Source organism: Mauremys mutica, chromosome 4 (genome assembly GCF_020497125.1).
Source record: "Mauremys mutica isolate MM-2020 ecotype Southern chromosome 4, ASM2049712v1, whole genome shotgun sequence".
NCBI lineage: Eukaryota > Metazoa > Chordata > Testudines > Geoemydidae > Mauremys > Mauremys mutica.
The window spans coordinates 45,352,755-45,372,475 of record NC_059075.1 but is presented as its reverse complement, the minus strand read 5'-3'; the positions used below and the strand labels follow the sequence as shown (position 1 = coordinate 45,372,475).

The 19,721-nt window shown below is 43.3% G+C and overlaps 1 protein-coding gene across 2 annotated transcripts in view; it reads right to left on the bottom strand.

Annotated features, from left to right (window-relative positions):
* SLC25A21 (solute carrier family 25 member 21) overlaps positions 1 to 19,721 on the bottom strand; it is a 401,122-nt gene that overhangs the window by 138,248 nt on the left and 243,153 nt on the right. For both annotated transcript variants that reach the window (XM_045014796.1, XM_045014797.1), the window contains exon 3: positions 4,416 to 4,464. In XM_045014796.1, coding sequence (XP_044870731.1) covers positions 4,416 to 4,464 — 49 coding nt within the window. The remainder of the gene's footprint in view (positions 1 to 4,415; positions 4,465 to 19,721) is intronic.

The following is a 19,721-nucleotide window of genomic DNA, read 5'->3' as shown; positions in this document are numbered from 1 at the left end:
TTCTCCCAGACTGATCAGCTAATATGCCTCATCTCCCTAAGGAGCCTTCTCCTGGGCAGCTGTTTGGTGCCTAAGAGATCAGAGTGCTGGCTCACCTGTTAGCTTCCAGCCCTCTGTCACACACCTCCCCCAATTGTCGAACGCTGAGGTTCCTTTTCCCTCATGCCCTCCCTTCTTCAGAGGAGGCACCAGGTGTCTGTTTCCTTCACTTCCCTCCAGGGTGGTCATCTCGTCTACACCCACAGAAGTCATATTTCATAGGGGAGGAACATCTCCATAATTCAGTTTCAGCCCACTGGTCTTCATACCAGGGGCAATTCGAAGGTCTAATCTCCTCCCTTCACCCTTTTTATTTTGGGTCACGGTTAATTCCCTTCATCTCCTTTCTCTATGGTCTCTTGTTCTCCTAGTCCTACCAACATATCTCACAGTTCCTCCTCTCAAGGCCATGGTAGCAAACATTCTGTGGACAGCCCATCCTCCTCTATACTTTTGGGCTTCCTTTCCCCCCCACCCCTCAATGCCTGCTTGGCCAGTTCTTCCCTTTTTCCATTTTTTCCTCAGGAACATTCATTTCCCTCTTTCACCCCCTGGCTTGTATCTTGTTGTCTAGGGTTCTTCTGTTCCCCTACTTTGAGCCATTTCTTCATCTTCCTCGGTGGCTCAGTTCCCTTCTGCCATGGACACCAGATGCCTACTTTGTTCCTAACCGGGAAGGAGTTCCAGTTCATCCCTAATACCAACAGATGGGGCAACCTATCCACAACTCCAAGCTGTTTCTTGACCTGGACCTCTAGGGATATCTTGGCCATTGGGTAGAGTCTTCTCTCCCTGTGGATGCACTCCAGACTTAGCCTTTCCCTGATAGGATCCAGTGTGACTTTACCACATCTTTCCTAGCCAATGAACACTTGGCCACTCTCAAGATGGTTGCCTTTTGTTTTAATAAATACGTTGGAGAAGGAAGTTTCCGCCTGAGATTATTTTGAATCTCAGAACGCTTACAATAATGGTTTGGATTTTTTGTGACAATATTTTGCAATACATTTGCTGTATTTAATAATTTTCTATTATTGCACAATAATAATAATATGATCATTTATCCATAGCAGGTTTTGGAGAAGGGACAAGATATAAAAATATGTTCTTGTAAACTATAAACAAGCAACATGCTCAGTGGAGTTATTTCCTGCTAAATGTATATTTGAAAATAATTTTGTTTCATTCTGCATTAGGACACCAAAGAAGATCTCAAATCTGAGGAATTCATCCAAGTTACTATACATAGAAAGAAACAGAAAGGTCTTTCTCTCTCTCCCTCTCTTTGTTACTTTAGCCCAGTGCATCCCACTTCCTCTTCCAAATGAAATGATATACCCAGTTGGGAGACTATTGCTGTACTTTCCAATAAAAGAAGGCCTAAACAGCCCGTGGTGCATTTGTTAATTTCACAGCAAATCTTTTGTTACCTTTTTTTTTCTTAATTGGATTGTCCTTATGGAAGATAAAGCATTCATTAGAATAAATAAAGTACTGGATCCCTATAGTCTCCCTGATGGCTAAAACAAACTTTCATTAATGTCAATAAAAGTTACTTGTATCCTGTGGTGGTGGGGGTGGGGGGGGGAGTGAGGACACAGTTCCCGGATTCCAGTTGCTAAGAACTTCTAGATAGTGATGCTGTCAAAATACAGAAGGTCAGGGTTTTTTTTAAACTAAAAAACCTTGATGATATCACTTTAATGGAAGACTGGTGAACTGATGGGTATCCTAGTCTGAATGAATAATCACTTTTGCTTCTCCTTCTGCTTAGCCTTGATTGAAGGGAGATATCAGACTTTTCACCCATCAGACCTACCAACGTGTGGCACAGAAATGATTTTGTAATACTTATTATTTTTGAGCTAAATATAGTAAAGTGTTTTTCCAACTAGAAAGCTGTCGTTTGTGCCAGATTGGTATATGTGTTAGTTCAACCAAATGTACCAATATCATAACTTCACAATGTTTTATTGTTGGGAAAATGAACACTTGTGCAACAACTGACAGAAACTGTTTGAGGGATAATTAAGCTAGTTATGGGAATTTTGGGGAGACAAAAGGAAACCTGCTAATGGAAAATTGTTTGGGGGGATGAGGATTTGGGCCAAATATATAAAGTTAGGCCAAGCTGTAACTGGAGGTCCAAACTACCAGTGTTTGAGTAGCTTTATGTCCAGTGTTAGAGTTTTGGCTCATCCTCACAAACAGGTTTGAAAGGGTAAAATACGTGCACAAAAGCTTCACTTTCCCCACTCCAGATCTTCTAATGGAATCCTGTCAGCATAAAGCTGACGTGTAAAAAGTGGTGAATTAGGCCCAATAATGTCCAGCTACTGGGCACCACCATGAAATTTCATCATTCTCAGACATACCGTCTTAAAGAAATGGTACATCCAAAAACAACACTGCAACATTAGAAGGCACAGAGATTGTGACTAGAGCTGGGTAAACAATGCTAAATAAATAAATAAATAAAAATTAAAAATTATGTTAATATTTGCTTGGATTTATAAGTGAATTCAATTCACATTCCCTCTGCTTGCTCTCTTTTTTGTTCACTCCCACAAATATTTGTGCAGTTGAGTTTTACTGGCATCAGTGTTCCTGGAAAGCAAATTTCAAAGTTGCAAGTGAAAGTATTCACAGAAATTGTGAACTTTTGATTAGGGTGTAAGTATTTGCTTTGGATATGGTTGTGTATCATCCTATCAGGGAACGGAAACCATACCTTGTTCCTTATCAGAGCAATCATAACTATATGACCCAAGATGTTTGCCCAGAGATTAGCAGATTGGCCTTACGGTTGGTTAAAGCCTAATATGCAGAGTGTGGATGAAATTATGGACTCCAGAATTCTGGAGCAATTTCTACAAGGCCTTCCTGAGAACACAAGTGTCCGGGTTGGTTAGGAGGCATCAATTCAAAACCCTGGAGGCGAAGGTCAAACTCACAGAGGAGTTTGAGGAAGCAGATTTTCCCTGACAGGTACATTGTCCATTTAATAAACCTGAACTGGAAAAGAAGTTTGGAGAATTGGCAGGGGTGAAGCCTGCAGAGAAGAAAATGGAGAACTGAGGAACTGTTTTGGGGAGATGGGAAATTATCTGCTACCAATGTGGGAGACAGGCCCCTATACAGACTGTGAGCTGTCTGAATTTTGTGGTTGGACTGGGACCTTGGGGGAGTGCCAGAGAACATTCAAGCCAACAGAAAACGTGTAAGAATCAAGCAAGGATGCACAGCCACAAATCCACAAGATGTGGGCCTCTGGCATTGTCTTGATGTTCCTCTGGCGTGCTAATCCTGTTCAACCAAAGATTCACTAATCTTAAAAAGTCACATTGTCCCCTTTGTAAAAAAACGTAGAGCAGAAAGTACAGAATTCCACAAAAATGCACTACATTGCAGAGTTGCATCAGTTTATATATGTACATAATGTTCCTATCCAGTCAAGAGAAAAAACACTGTAGTAACTGGAAGTGGCTATGTCACTGAAGAGACCAAGAATTGTGGATACTGTGCTGAGGAAAATTCAGAGAAAATTCCTAATATGGAATCACTTCCTTCTCCAGAGTCCTTAACGTAATTATAAAAAACAAGCAGAAAATGTCTTTACAAACTTTTAATAGCACTTTAAGCATCCCAGAGAACTGCAGTCTCTTTTTCCTATTTCAGGCACCTCCTTCAATTCTCACCTTTCAACTGGCGATGCTAGCACTTTACTACGGTCAGTTTCACAAATAGTTGGCAATAGTAATGTCTGCATTTGTTATGTTATGAATTCAGATGTCAAGCTCCAATAGCCAGAAATACAATACCACAGATTTTTTTTCTTCTAAGTGAACAATATGCTAGAACAGAAATTTTAAGACAATTAAAACACAAATTTGTATGGCTAATGCAGGAAAATGGGGGCAAAGTATAGTTGGTGTGAAATAACCCAATTTTCATGTGCTAATTTGGGGAACATCCTTTTGTACTAACTTTTGAAAGCATGACCCATTGCAGCAGATCGCAAAAATATTTCTAAGGCAATATGGCACTTTAGTTTTAAATAAAAACATTACTTGAGATGATGAATACGGTAATCAAATTTAAATGTTCAACTTTTATTTAATAGGATCTCCTTTTGCTATTATTTGAAGACTGTATTTCACAAAAAGTATTTAACACCTTCAGATGACCTCTAACCAGAAATGCATCATGCTATTCAAATTCTGTCTATCAAGTGCTGTAAAAAACAGTAAGTAAACATAAATGCCATTAAAGGGAGAAGTTATCTTACTTGGACAAGTTCTAGCATTTTATTTTCTGACAGCTCCCAATTTGGACATTTTCCAGTGTCAATAAAACTTGTTCAAGCAGAACCTTACCTGGTTTTCACTACATCAAGAGGGTGCATGAGGCAAATTTCTACAAGACCTGTAAGACGATAAAGAAGAGAGGCCTAATCAACATTTGTAAAAACAGCAGTCTTTGTTGCACTGACCCCAATGGTTTTCTAAGTATGAATGTTAAAATAGAAAGCTCAGTACAAAGAAGAAAACTGAGCTAAAAGCTGAGGGCAAAGTACAAAAACATATATTACATAGTAAAGGTGATCTTCTGAAATATATTCTACACAGATTTTTAAAAAATATTTATGGAAAAGTAAGCTCTTTCCTCTCAAACAACTAAATAGATTAACTTTCAATGACCACTCAATAACAAGAAGGCATACATAAATATAGGGGCTGAGTATTACTATTAGTATTAAAAACTCAATGTACTGAACCATTATTCCCAAGAACTAAACTTATTCTTTGGTAACAGTTTTGATTATTTTTTAAATTGACTATTACCGGCTTCATCATTTGTAAAAGCAAGGGTTTTTTTCTGTACCATTTTGGCCAATATAACGCAACACTTAGATCAGAGGGCAGACCAAAGATGTTGTTAGCATTCACCGCAGACTCATTTTGAGGCAGTAAGTTTTGGTGATGAGCTATTCATGGTAACAGTGGGAAAGTGGAGGATACAAACTATATGCTCCATTTTAATTCCTGCTGCTCACCATTCTATAACTGGGACACCTGAAAAAACCCACTGGCATCATGGACAAATAGAATTCAATGAATTCTCATTTTTCTTGGAAGGAAAATTAATTTCCCCTAAAGGAAAATATAAAGCTTAAGTAGAGAAGAAGATTGTCCCAGTGCACCACAGGCATGTGTAGTCATTTCCAGTGAGGATGCAATTACTGACCCTTGAAGTAAGAGCACTTCTCTTATCTAAAAGTTGTTATACACTCTACTCTTCTAGCACACATCAGAGCTCCTTGACATCTGCTTGCCATTTTCTACATTCACCTGCTTCATGTCCAACCATACTCCTCCCATTCCAAACACCAACACACCAGAAACAACTGTACGGATCGGTCTACAACAAAAGTGCATTTCTGGGATTTGAAACAGATTTGTGTAGAAGGTTGATACCAAGCCACAACATTCCCTTTAAAAGCTCTTTTAAAATATGAAAAAATGGAAGGGTAAAAGTGTGTGCTCACATGCATGATATGAGATGATTACATGCTTTTGGAACTATGGTGTCCTGTCTTATTGAGTCTCTTTTTGACAGATTCCACAATTTCCCATGTTTGACCAAAAATAACTAGTTTTTATGTTTTAAAGTTAAAAAAATCAAATAAAGAAAGGATTTTCAGGACTATTAATTTTTAACATGATTTGAATTTCTCTGCTTCATCTATTTGCTATTTTAGTGACAAGCTACTTGCAATCAACTTGTAATGCTGTATGCAACGTATAGCAGGAAGCTGAATGTAAAACCACCAGTGTAAGGTTGTAGCTGAAAAGTCAAGCATACAAGTGTCAGGAAATTCAAATGTTAAGCTTTCTACAGGAGCCTTTATCCTGTTACACTATCCATGCAGTTCAGACTGTACATACATTTAACAAATAGCCTGTGAATGTATTCTTCTTTACCAAGGAAATCCAAAATTAAAAATACTGAGTTAAAATCCTGGCCCCCTTGACATCAATGGGAGTTTTGCTATTGACTTAAATGGAGCCATGATTTCAATCACAATGTCTTTGCTAATACTTTGCTAACATTAATTTAAAGACTTTACTTTTTGATTTTCTCAACCTTAAAATTGCATTAAAATTTGGTTTTACATTTAATTTTTCTTTTGTTGTGTTGTTGTTTAAAATCTAGAAAGGGAAAAAAGCCTGGTTAAGTTGTTCACACAGGGTGTCTTTCACTGACGCATCATTAACAACCTTACTTTTTTAGGCCCTGCTTCATTCAGGAAAGCATTTAAGCATGTGGTTAAATCCCACTTAATTTAACAAAATTTAAGTATCTACTTAAGTGCTTTCCTGAATAAGACCTGGACACCATAAGATCTAAGGCCCATATACTGCTGCCAATAACTTCAGTGTCATAGGACCTGGTCCCAATTAAGTTGTCCTTGTACAGTTACTGGCCTCTGAAACCTAAAGCAATTCATTGTGTGCCAGACATTATCAAGCACTTTTACTTTCTCCAGAACACAAAAGAGAAATTGTTCTAATGTCTATGAGTGAAAATTTAATTTTTCAGCGTTCACAACTCAAAGTATTAAACCAATTTAATGTGGCATTGGGCCCTGCCGGTGCAGCAGACGCAGCATGGCTGGACTCGTCAGTGGGGCTCTATACAGGTGCAAAGATCTGCTTGCATGAAGTCTATTGTTGAATCAGGGCCTTGAGTTCTTTTTTCCCCAAACATTGAACTAAGCTTGGTTTATTGTCAGTCAATGTTTCTAGTGTCAACTACTTCTGAGCTATTAAATACAAACTTTCAAGTAGAACAAATCAGAAAAGCGTATTTTCTTCACACTTAAGTAAATAAAATTGGATTCAAACTCCAAACATTTTTTCAAACTTCCCATAAAATCTAGGCATAGCAGTTCCTACATACAATATGATGTGTAACTGAGCAAAACATTTAAACTATTAAACAAATAGCATGGAGGAAATTCTTTCCATTTTAATTATTTTGTCAGCTGCTACACCATGATATCCTAATTTCCTTGTTGTTCATATAGAAGTGCAAAGAAAAGGCATATCGGTACAGTATTATGGTATGATATGACTTGTCCATGAAATTAAGGGCCATTTTTTAAAAGTGACCTTTTGTTTATCACACACCTGACCAACAATTCTTCTCTGTCCATTTCAGCTAAAAAAAATAAATAGTATTTTCCATTGGTATATCTGTCTCAAAATATGAGAGATTTCCTATTTATATAATAATACTGCTAATAATTTAGACTCCAATCCTGCAAAGACTTAAGTATATACTTAATTATAAGCACATGTGTAGTTCCTTTGAGTCAGTTGCAGGACTGGAGCCATAATTCTGAAGTAAAGAAAGCTAAGAGGTTCCACCAAATGTAATCACAGACACACCTGTACACCCTCATAGGATTAGAACTCCCATCGTCATATTTGTTTCACATTCGCATCCAAAGGCCCCTTCAGGATCAGAGCTCCACTATGCTGGTGTTGTACAAATTAAGAGCTTAATCCTGCCCATATTTATGCAGGTATTCAAAGTTATTATGAACATAAATGGTTGCAGAATCAGGGACTAATTAAAGAAAAGTTGAGACAACTAGTGTAATAAAAAACAGAAGAAATTAAGACAAGGGGAAGAGTAATAGGAACATGTGGTTAAAAGACTAATTTAATTACATTGATTCTAAACTAGATTTTGTGGACTCATTTTATTTACTTTAGATTTCTTTTAAAAAACCTGCACACACTTTATTTCATCCTGTTACTTCGAATAGCGATTACTCCGTATTTCGAGATACAAAAGTATGTTATATTTCCATGAAATATCTTTTGTTCAAAATCTTGGTCAAAGTATTAAACAAAACATCTCAGAGTAGCTGTTCTATATACTGCTGTGGAGGTATTTAAGTCTGTTCATCTACACCAATTTTTGGACATGCTGACAAAATAACAAGGTTTCCTCCCTTCTCAACTATAGCTCTATGGAAAGTTTATAGAACATACAAAACTTGCTAGATAGCTATTTTTACCTCTGCCATCAATACTATATCTAAATGCCTACATGAAATTAATATTAATCCCCCCCCACTTTCTTCTCCACTCTTCCCCCCCCCCCACCCATAAGAATTTATTTTTCAAGGCTGGATTAAAGGGAGGAAACACAAGTAGTACATGCCCAGAATATTAATATATACTGGCAGGAACATGAGGTAAGAGTAGCAGCAGTTCAACGTTGTTTTTAATCATATTTTTCTGGAAAGCAAGAATCGCACTGTTATTCCTAAAAGCAGCAAAGAGTCCTGTGGCACCTTATAGACTAACAGATGTATTGGAGCATGAGCTTTCGTGGGTGAATACCCACTTCTTCGGATGCATGTCTTTGCTGCTTTTACAGATCCAGACTAACACGGCTACCCCTCTGATACTGTTATTCCTAAATCAGCTAGGTTGCTTATTCCCCCTGACTCCCCACTTATTATAATTCTCATTGCTCACGCATGGCTTGTATTGCACTAAACTAAGAACCAAATTACATGTCAGACGGGGGAACCCAGAACCCAGTTTCTGCCCTTATTCTGTCCCACCACCTGTACAGAAACTGCTCCACGGCTGCCAAGAGGTGCTTTACAAGTGGAGCTCCAGAAGAGTGTCTAGCATTGGTGGGACAGGCATGGCCTGTGACTTTTCTTTCCCTCCTACCCTTCCCCAATTTTTGATCTTCCATCTTGCGCTGGCAGCAATGATTGGTGGTAGGGGGCCAAGCATTTGTTCACCCTACCCTGTTTTTACACATTCATGGCCATTTTGGGAGAAAACTGTACTGTGCCATAAGTTGGCTCTACTTTCTTGGTCCTCACAGGACAATTTTTAATTCAGGCATTTTCCCAGAAATTGAATCACATGAATTCCAAGTTCTTTGGCAAGAAATATGTTTTGATAACTTCAAGATTCTATTAGTTATCTGCGTTTCTCAAAGGATAAAAATCTTCCCTTTGTTTTCATCATTTCATTATGCACTAAGTTTTAAACGGCGCACAGGTAGTCCATTTCACCAGACAGCAGTCTGCAAAATAGCTAAGGATTGTTACATAGTGTTCTAAAAAGCACTAAAAAGAGAGCAAACTGCAAGACTCCAATGGAACAGCTACAAACACAAGCTACATTTTTCCATTTACCATAGTAGTCATGCAAATCATTACAACATCTCACTTGATAGCCTGCCCAGAAATTGTGGTGGCCCTACTAAATTGCAAGCAATCTGAGATGCGCATAGGAATAAAATATATTGCACTTTGTCACAAAACTCATGCACATTAGCTGGAGAAAGTTTGACAGTGCTATGATTAAGTTGCTAAATATGCAATCCCATGCTGCAATGTAATCTAGCTGGTCATACTAGATAGCTGCTGTTTACCAATTCTGATTCTATGATAAGATGATATTTTAATACTGCTAGGGACACAGATAGTCCAAAAGCATGCTCTGATTGTGCTGTGGGAACAGTTTAGTGATGTCAGATGCATCAATTAACAGTGGTGCACAAATGGAATCTCATCAGCAAATAAAGGGGAATCCACACAGCTATTGTGTTAAAAACATCCTACTGATTATTTTAAAGGTTAGAAGTGACCCTCTTCAAAAGTTCCTGGTGCGCCTTGGCATCATTCAGAGGAACTGGCTGAGGGGACCCTGTGATAGCCTTGTCTAGCGACGACGACCAAGACGGTGCCCTGGGAACCTCCACGTCCATTGGCGGTCCAGCAGCTTGTTCCCCTGGTCCTCCAGGACCTGCGGGGTCTTACCCCCCAAAGTCTCCAGCACTGGATGGGGACGGGATTCCGAGGCCGCTAGCCTCTCCAAGGCTCCTGACACTGATTGGGCAGCCTGGGAAGGCTGGGTGAACCCCCAAGGTTTCCTCTGGTACCATGGCACTGGCCACTGCACTTGGGCCCATGGGACAGGTTTCAGTGCTGATAACGTAGTCAGAACAATTGGTACCAGCTGAGTGATCAGTTCCAGGTGACCAGGATCATGCCGAGTGGTGGCTCTTGTCCGACCAGTGCCGGTCGCTGCATCATGAAGCCGACCTGTCCGAGCAAGACTGTCTTGGTCGGGCTCTCGGGGATCGATGGCATTTGGTGCATCTGCATTGGATACCCAGCGATCCACGCCTCACGCTACTCGACCGGTACCGGGACATTGAATGGGACTGGGAGCTACTATGAGCGAGTTGCCAGGAGGACGTCCTGAGTAGGGAGACCTTCCTTTTGGAGATGGGTGATGACATCCTGGCAATCGACAGTCTCTGGTGCCCAATCAGTCCCAGGATCGGTCCTGGGTCCTTGAAGATGGTTGGGGCTGGTCCTGGAGTTCTTGCTGGATGGCACATGCCTCAGAGGGTCTGCACCAATCTACCAGCAAGGTACGCCTCGAGTCCCTTGATTGGTGTCCCCAGTGCAGGGACTGAAGAGGGCGCCGCTGAGCCTGCCTCTCCCGTCCTGAGGCATGACAGCTGCAGGTGGGTGAATGCTGGTGGGATGTCCCTCTCGATGGGGAACAGTACCGCTGAGGTGGGGACAAATGCATAAGTCCCAACATGGGTTTTCCTTGAAACTGGAGTACTGCAGGAGCCAGTAAGGGCAGCTCCGGAAGTGTCAGGATCTCTTGAGCTGCTTGAAGGGCTTCAGGTGTCGACTGCACCTTAAGCTGGCCGGGCCTGTACTGCTATCTGGAGTCGCAGGCAATGCATGGGATGGGCTGCACTGCTTGACTTGAGCTGGGACCCGACTTCCTGAGGGGGGATGTTGAGCTGCCGACACAGGTCTTGGCTCACCCCCTGCCCTCTCCTTTCCCTGGTGAGAGGTAGGAGATCTTCCCCTCACAGTCTTTTTTGGCTTCTTGACTGGAGCCTTGGAGGGAGACCGGTGCTGGTTTCTGGACGACGCCGGGGGAGCACTGCACATGGAGGCCATGGTGCTCAGTGCAGAGTCGGACCGCTGCTCCAGTGCCGGAGTGAGTGCCGACTCCATTAGGAGCACTCTTAGACGGATATTGCGCTCCATCTTCATCCTAGTTTTGAAGGACTTGCAGATACAGCACTTGTCACTTATGTGCCCTTCACCTAAGCACCTTAGGCAGCTGGTATGGGGATTGCTGATGGGCATAGGCCATTTGCAGTGATCGCAGGGCTTATAGCCTGGGGACCGGGGCATGTCCTGACCCCTGACTGGGTCCCATTCATGACCAACAAAGAGTTTGAGAACTACTACTAAGGGTAACTAAGAAAACTACTAACTATGTATAATTATTTTACAGGATTTCAACGTTTGCAAGAACAGAGAAGAAATCAATGCTAGCCGAAGCAGCAGATGTTCCAGCACCATCACTGGTGGCAAGAAGGAACTGAGGGTGGGGAGAGCCGGCGGGCACCACTCCAGAGGGCGCCAGAGCTGGTCCCCTACTGATACTGCTGAGGGAAAAACTTCTGGGACCGGTGCATATGGCAAGCACACCCACCTAATATGGAATGGACATGAGCAACACATCTTGAAGAAGAGATGTGGTTCCACTCCAGTTCCAACACAGTACATGCCTTTTCCCGACTAAAAACTGTTTTCATTCTGGAAGGATACATACCTTTCCCAAATTGGCTGTTAAGATGTTTTATAATTTATATTTAAAATTAGCAAGCTACAGACTCAACCGGCAGTATGTCACTCCATGGTGTGCATTATTTAGTGATTGTTGTACATCTTGGATGATTGAATTCCCTGGGCCATTATCCTTCTGCTTTGCAGCACACCTGAAGCTAGCACCCATATAATGCACAACCTGGAGTGGTTTATTGCTGTATTAAAGGGTCTGTGAACGTTGTGATTATCTGACTGGCTGTCTCAGTCTTTTGGATGATGTCATACTTACGTATGATACCAATTCCCAGTACCGCTAAGTTAAGACCTCATCAGTGTAGAACTACAACAACAAAATGCTCCTATACCCATTATGTTCATTGAGTAGGGGAAAACCAAAAACTAATAAGTGGGGAATATAGATAACAGAAGTGGCTGGATTGTATACATTTCAAAAATGGAACTCTTTATGCTTTTGGGCCTTCTCTTGGGACAAACTCTGGCTCTGAACTCTGCATACACTCTAAAAGCTGTGGCCAGGAGGGAAGTGTGGGGTACAATTGATGCACATTAATATTTGCTCCTCAAAAAACTGTAGTTGAACCTCCCCAGGCTTTCTGTGCATTGTACTCTGTAGGGGATGCTCTAGTGCAGATCTGAGAGTTCAGGGAGCATCATCCATGTGTTTTAGTGCAGACACCCCATTTAGTGCAGAAGTCATTACACACCCTCCTCACCGTGTGTTACTCATTTTCCTGGAATAACACAGTCACCAAGGAAACACAACAGAATGGAGATTGCTCATAGAAAATGTGGCAATAAACACACCAGGCACTGTATAGCTGGAACACTACGTATTTATCTTGGCCTTCGTAGAGATACAGTTACGATGTAAGAAATGATAATAAATATTTTACTGTGTACCTTACATTTCCACCTAAGAAATATGTCTGACTCAAAAATCAATCAATCAATCCTAAGGAAGTGTGAATTGTAGTGATCTTTCTTTCCTAAAAAAAGCAAACAAACAAACAAAAACAACTGTTACATATTTCCTTCTTAAAATCAGCTTACTTGTTGGCTAATGCAAGTTATCTGACAAGACAAATACTTCCAGCAGCCTCTGACTGACTGTAAAAAGCATTGTTTGGAGAATAATCAATGTCTGAAACACAAGGGTCCCAGCAGTCAATCTTCCATTATGAGTTCTATCCAGACTACATTTTTTTTCATGGCTGCTGGCCCACTGCATCTGTGCAGACACATAAAGCTTTAACCTGTTCCCTCTCAGAAGCAGCCAGAAAATGCCATTTTCAGCTTTATAGATATGGCTGTCAAAGCCCACTCCATCCACATATTGTGTCTTTCCCAGATGTAATATGTGTTAATTAGGCTAGAAAGAAAAGTGTACAGGGATGCTCTGAGCATGTTGGAAAAGATTTACATGACATTCACCTTCATTTTAAAAAATGACATTTACTTTAACTCTTGCCCATTATTCTGGTTAGCGGTGTGGTTTGGGATTAGCTAATGGGACCCTGGAGCTTCTGGCAAACATTAATTAATCTTTTAGGTAATAAGCCAAATCAATCCTTTCCTTCGAAAAATGTGTAGAAGTGGAAAGTTCTTTTAAAAAATGCTCCGCAATGGCAGTTAGCATTCAAGTAGAATGTTATCCTCAGAGGCCTTGAATACACTGAAATAATGCATCATGCTAGAAAACATGTCTGCTAAGAAGATATTGAACCAATTTGCCCTTAGCATGGACAAGAATGTGTAAGTCCCAGCAGGTCTAAAACCTAGTCCTAGAGAGCTGCCAGGCAGCAAACTTCTCCATGCTGCCATCCAGCAGCAGCTGTAACCAGCTTGTGCTCCACTACTCATGACCCACTGTGGACACAGCCCCTGGGAAGTCCCAACTGAGGAGGTCTGACAAGCAGCAGCTTCATGGCTCCTGCTCACTGCCCTATATAAACCCCAGGGGCCTTCCAGGAAATATCCAGGTAACTGTGTGGATTTCTTGCTGCAATGACCATTCCTTCTCCTGAACTCCTGACTATGCCTCCTGACCCAGACCCTGAAACCTGACTCAGACTCTGACCCTTGAAATCGATCCTGGCCCGCAATCTGATTGCAAACTCCTTCACAGTGTGGCCACATATCTGGACCGGGACTTCCTCCCAGAATTTTTTTAAATGAGTACCACCAAAAATTGAGGGTGTTTATAAACCAATGCTGCCTACTGTTTCTACTCCACCTCCAGTCCTACTCCACTGACCAAGCAAAAAGTAGGACTCATTATTAGCCTCCTGGTTGCAGATGCATTGGATTGGGCCTCACTACTACTCAAACATGTGAGCTAGATGCAATTCCTTTAGGCATTTTCTGCCATATTTGATGATTCCCACTGTACCTGCTCAGCAGAGGCAGCCCTGTGCAAACTCCAGCAGGGGCAAGCACCAGCTTCCTCCTATGCTGCCCACTTTTGGCGACTAGCCACTGACACCAAGTGGAACGAAGCGGCACAGCTCTACCAGTTCTGTTGGGGACTACACAAGGAGATTAAGGATGAGTTAGCTCATGTGCAGGCCCTGATGCCTTCATCAACCTTGTCATACACATAGACGATAGGGGTCAGGGAGCAACACGAGGAAAGGAAGCGGTCTGTGTTACTTGGTACCTGTCTCCAAACCAGACTCAGACCATGCAGCTGGATAGTGCCAACTGCCACGTGACCCCTGAGGAAAAAGAGCGCTGCTGTTGCCATGGGCTATGTTTCCACTGGGAAGGATCTGGCCATGGTCTTGCCAACTGCCCACCCTGAGCTCTAACAAGATGCACTTCGGGAAACTACCACACCCAGGACTAGAAGGGGTTGGCCAGAATGAGCCCTGAGATAATGACCCCCTACTCTTCACTGAGACATACCCAATTCACGGTGTGCTCTCCCCATACCTCAAAGTTCAGGTCTGTGTCTGTGTTCCAGGGGAACCTTACCAAATCCCACCACAGTGGGCACTGGTGCATTCCAGGGCAGTGAACAACTTTATAGATGCTGAAAAGGCCCATGCCCTGGGTATTCAGGTTCAACCAAACAATCTCCCTGACCTAGTGAAAATTACAGATGGCTCACTCCTGTCATTGGGGCCAGTGACATAGAAAACAAGGTCAAGGAAAACTACACGTGGTATGCCTGTGGTTCTCAAACTTTTTTACTGGTGACCCCCTTCACATAGCAAGCCTCTGAGTGCGACCCCCCCCTATAAATTAAAAACACTTTTTTATATATCTACCATCATTATATATGCTGGAGGCAAAGTTGGGTTTGGGGTGGAGGCTGACAGCTCACGACCCCCCATGTAATAATCTTGCGACCCACTGAGGGGTCCCAACCCCCAGTTTGAGAACCCCTGTGGTGTGCTGACTGCCAGTGCCTAGAAGACCCAGCATTCACGATTGGGCAAAAAGTGTGGTCTCAGCCCAAGACTTATGCACCAAGAAGCTGTGTTGTAAATGGGACTACCATACCATGGGCCATATTCCATCAGCCAGGTAATCAACCCAGAGACCATGAAGCTTCAGTTACCCACCTCTCTCAAAATACACCTAGTGTTTCACATATTCTTGCTAAAATCCTCCATTGACAAACTCTTCACTCACCAGGGTCAGCCACTACCCCCTGTGGTATGGATCCAAGAACACAATAAGTACAAGGTCCGTGGACTCAAAAATCAGACAGCTCCCTCTGGTACCTTATAGGCTGGAAGGGTATGACCAAGAAGAGTGATCCAGAGAGCCCATCTCCCTAGTCCATGCCCCTGATCTCATGGCAGCCTTCCATGCATCCCATCCAGACAAATCCAGGCTGGTGGGAGGCATGGGTTATGTAAGACCCAGCTGGTCTACAACCTGAGCCTGTTGAGCTGCCAGGCAGCAGACATCTCCATGTTGCTACCCAGTGGCAGCTGTAAGCAGCTTGCTCCACCATTTGTGACCCACTGTGGACACAGACCATGGGAAGTCCTGCCTTAGGAGGTTAGACAGACAGCAGCCTCATGGCCTTTGATTGGCTCCCCACTCTATATAATCCCAAAGTGCATTCCAGGAAGTGTCTTGGCTACAGTGCGGATTTCCTGTAGCTGCTACAACCATTCCTGCTCTTGAACTCGTGGCTTCAACCTCGGCTTGATTTGGACCTTGCCTCCTCATCCAGACCCTGAAACCTGATTTGGAATCTAACCCTTGGTTTTGACCCTGGCCTGGAATACAAACTCCTTCACTACTCCTAGGCTCAGGTTTGACCCTGCTCTGACCCTTGATTCCCACGGTTCTTGTTAGGATTTTGATAGGATGGTTATGTTTAAAAATATTAGCTAAAAATACCTTCGGTTAACCACAGCTAGCTAACACAGGTGCGAATACCATTATGGTACATTTTACCAATGTAGACATGACTATAGAAAGTAAAGTAGAGTGAGTAGTTTCTGCATGAAAAGTGATGATGGCCTGGCCTCCTATCTACACTGAGCCCAAGGATCAGTAGGAAATACTGGCCTCAAACCTTCAGCACCTGGGCCATTCACACTGAGTGCCACTTCCTTTCCACAATGTACTAGGTCCTCTCACTCCAATGGCAGGACAGCCAACTTTGTGGCTGTGTTGCCATTGGCACGCTGGTCCTTAACTGTACAGTACACTCCCGCTTCAGTCCCCAAAACAGGGGTTAAAACATAGACTGGAAATCAATTATAAGGGGGGCACAAACTTCTGGGGAATTTTACAGCAGACATTCCAAATGAGTGGACTCATGAAAATGACTGAAAACTGGAAAAGAGTTTCTCTAGGCAGCATGTCATCTAGTGTGGCTGTTCCTCCATTCTGACATTCCCACAGCAGCAGCTGCAAATTGTTCATGCTTAAGCTCTATTGTCTGGCTTTGCTGGAAGGAGACACTGGATGTGGTTTAATCAGGCCACAATTTTATTCTTAAATGCCTGGGAGTACCCGGCAGATAAAAGTTTACAGTGCAGATGATTCCATAATCAACTCAATATATACTAGGGGGCTTACGTCAGCCCTCCCATTTATCCAGCCTGGTCCCCAGCCAACCCACTGCTGAGACTTCACCAATCCCCCATGCTGTACTGGTCATAGGAACCCTGAATGGCTCCATTTCTTTAAAGAATACCTCCTTTAAATCCTTTGCTAATCCATTTTATCTGATCACCATATCCCTTCCCTAGGGAGGACCTGCACTGGACATCTGTCACAAGGAGGTGCCAGCAATTAGCTTGGCTGCCTCCCCTCCATAGCTACCTGGGTTCCCAGACATCTCCAATGCAGAGCTATGAGAGAAGTTTTAATGATTTTATGCAATTTCAGGATCTGGAAGGCTTATCACCGATATGGCCCATTTCAGAGAAACATGTGCTGCAGTACGTGGTGTCATTAGCAAGCTGACAACTGGGATCCTCAGCCATCTCCACTCGCCTATCGGCCCTTACGTTTGTCAGCAGGCTGAATGGTTACCCACATCCTTGCAGCAGTTTTGTAGTTCAAAGGTTTCTAGGGGAGTAGTCTTAAAGCACCAGCCCCAAAAAGAATACACATCGTCCCATCACTGTTAATAGACTCAGGGATCTGGTGTCAACCTTGGAACCCATATGTCATTGAAGGAAGAAGGTGGCCTAATTCAGGGCAGCGTTTCTGGTACTTTTTTTTTTTGAGCTTTTAGGATTAGTGAGCTAGTACCTGGGTCCTGTAGGAACCCTTCTGGAAGGTCTTTGGAACTGAGGGACATACAATGGGAGGGGCGATTATTAACCTTATTAACCTTGAGGAGGTCAAAGATGGCTCAAGGAGGCTGGGATGAATCCATTATTTTACAGGAGGGTGGCGAGTCCAGGATCTACTAGATGGCAGCTGTGAGGGCACAGACCAATGTAGTCCTCCACCTGGGGGGGGGGATAGGTCAGCATCTCCTGCTGACCTGGTCTGCAGCTGCAGCAGAAAGTCACTCTCTGGTTTTCTAGCCCTTAAAGGGGCACACACCTTTTCCTACAAGCAAAGCAGAGGAAGCATAAGATCCATTATTATTAACAGCTGGTAAATTGGTCAATTCTGTTGCAAATAAAGCATGAGTAAAAATTCCTGTTCTATGTTTGACAGTTGAAGTACAGCAGCGAAATGCAGAAATATAGAACACAACATGGATCTTCCAAAACACCTAAGGCATGATTACAAGGCACCATGCACTAAGCTGGCATTGCACCTTGAACACGTCCATGGAAATCTCACACTTACAAGTAGATCTTCAGAAAGGGAGAATTTGGCTTGTGATACATATAAAATTAGCTGGATGGTGTTATAGGAGTAACCCAGTATTTATACTGCTATGTTTGAGTTATTAAAAATATGACTAAGGTCTTTACGATGCATGTACATCAGACTTGGTTTGAAAGCAGTAGGAAAATAAATCAAAGAATCTCTTAAATGACGTAAGCTTAGTGTTGCATTTTACCCTGGAATTCTGTAGCATATTACGTTTCATCGTTTTAATTCCCTCGTTGCCCATCTGCCAGATTTGTTTTTTTTGTTGAGCCTGCTTAAAAACTGAGGGGAATGTTCCTATTGGACTACTATGACGTCCTCCTACACTAGATCTACTGTAGGTAATTTGCATTATTTTAGCTATTTCACAGTAAAAGTAATATATGTAGATTTAATACACCTGTGACAGGTGCAAGCATGCTATCCATAATCATTTGGCATTGATGCAACAATATATTGCTATCACCTATCCACGTGGCTCCTGGAAGCAGCGGCATGTCCCCCCTCTGGCTTCTACATGTAGGGGCAGCCAGGGGGCTCTGCACACTGCCCCAGCCCCAAGCGCCGCCCCCGCAGCTCCCATTGGCCAGGAACCGCAGTCAAAGGGAGCTGCAGGGGTGGTGCCTGCGGACAGGGTAGTGTGCAGAGCAGGAGGGGGTACATGCCACTGCTTCTGGGAGCTGCTTGAGGTAACCGCTGCCTGGAGCCTGCCCCCCTCCCACGCCCCAACACCCTGCCCCACCCCGATCCCCCTCCTGCCCTCCGAACCCCTCCATCTCAGTCCGGAGCAACCTTCTGCACACTCAACCCCTCATCCCCAGCCCCACCCCAGAGCCCGCACCCCAACCCCCTGCCCCAGCCTGGAGCCCTCTCCTGCACTCTCAACTCCCCATTTCTGACCCCACCCCATAGCCCACACCCCAGCCAGAGCCCTCACCCCTTCCCGCACCCCAACTCCCAACTTTGTGAGCATTCATGGCCAGGGCCAGCTCCTGCGTTTTTGCCGCCCCAAGCGGCGGGGGCGGGGGGGGGGAAGCCGAGATCGGCGGCACTTTGGTGGCAGCTCCACTGCTGCCGCTTCATTCTTTGGCAGCAATTCAGCAGGTCCTTCTCTCCAAGAGGGACTGAGGGACCTGCTGCCGAATTGCTGCCAAAAACCCGGACATGCCGCCCCTTTCCGTTGGCCGCCCCAAGCACCTGCTTGCTGTGCTGGTACCTGGAGCCAGCCCTGTTCATGGCCCGCCATTCAATTTGCATACCCAGATGTGCCCATCTCGGTCTATAGTGTAGTCAAAAGAAGGCAATAGCCATGGCCATATTTGAAATTCCTGCCTCTTCACACCTTTTCTGAAACCCACCCCTTGATCTTAAGGATCCAGACATTAAGTACATCTACAGGACAGAATACCATGAAGAGAGTGACAAGTAGGTAATTGTACAAAAGATTATGGAGAAAACAACATATCAAAAACGAACAATAGGTCAGAACCTCAGCCAGTGTAAATTGGTGTAGCTCCACTAAGGTCAATTGAGCCCCACTAACTAACAGCAGATGAGATGATCTGGCCCCAAGAATCTTTATGTTCAGTTGTACTTGACTATGTCTCAAGAGTGCCTTAACTTTCTACTGACTATTGTTGATATGACATTATATGCTCTT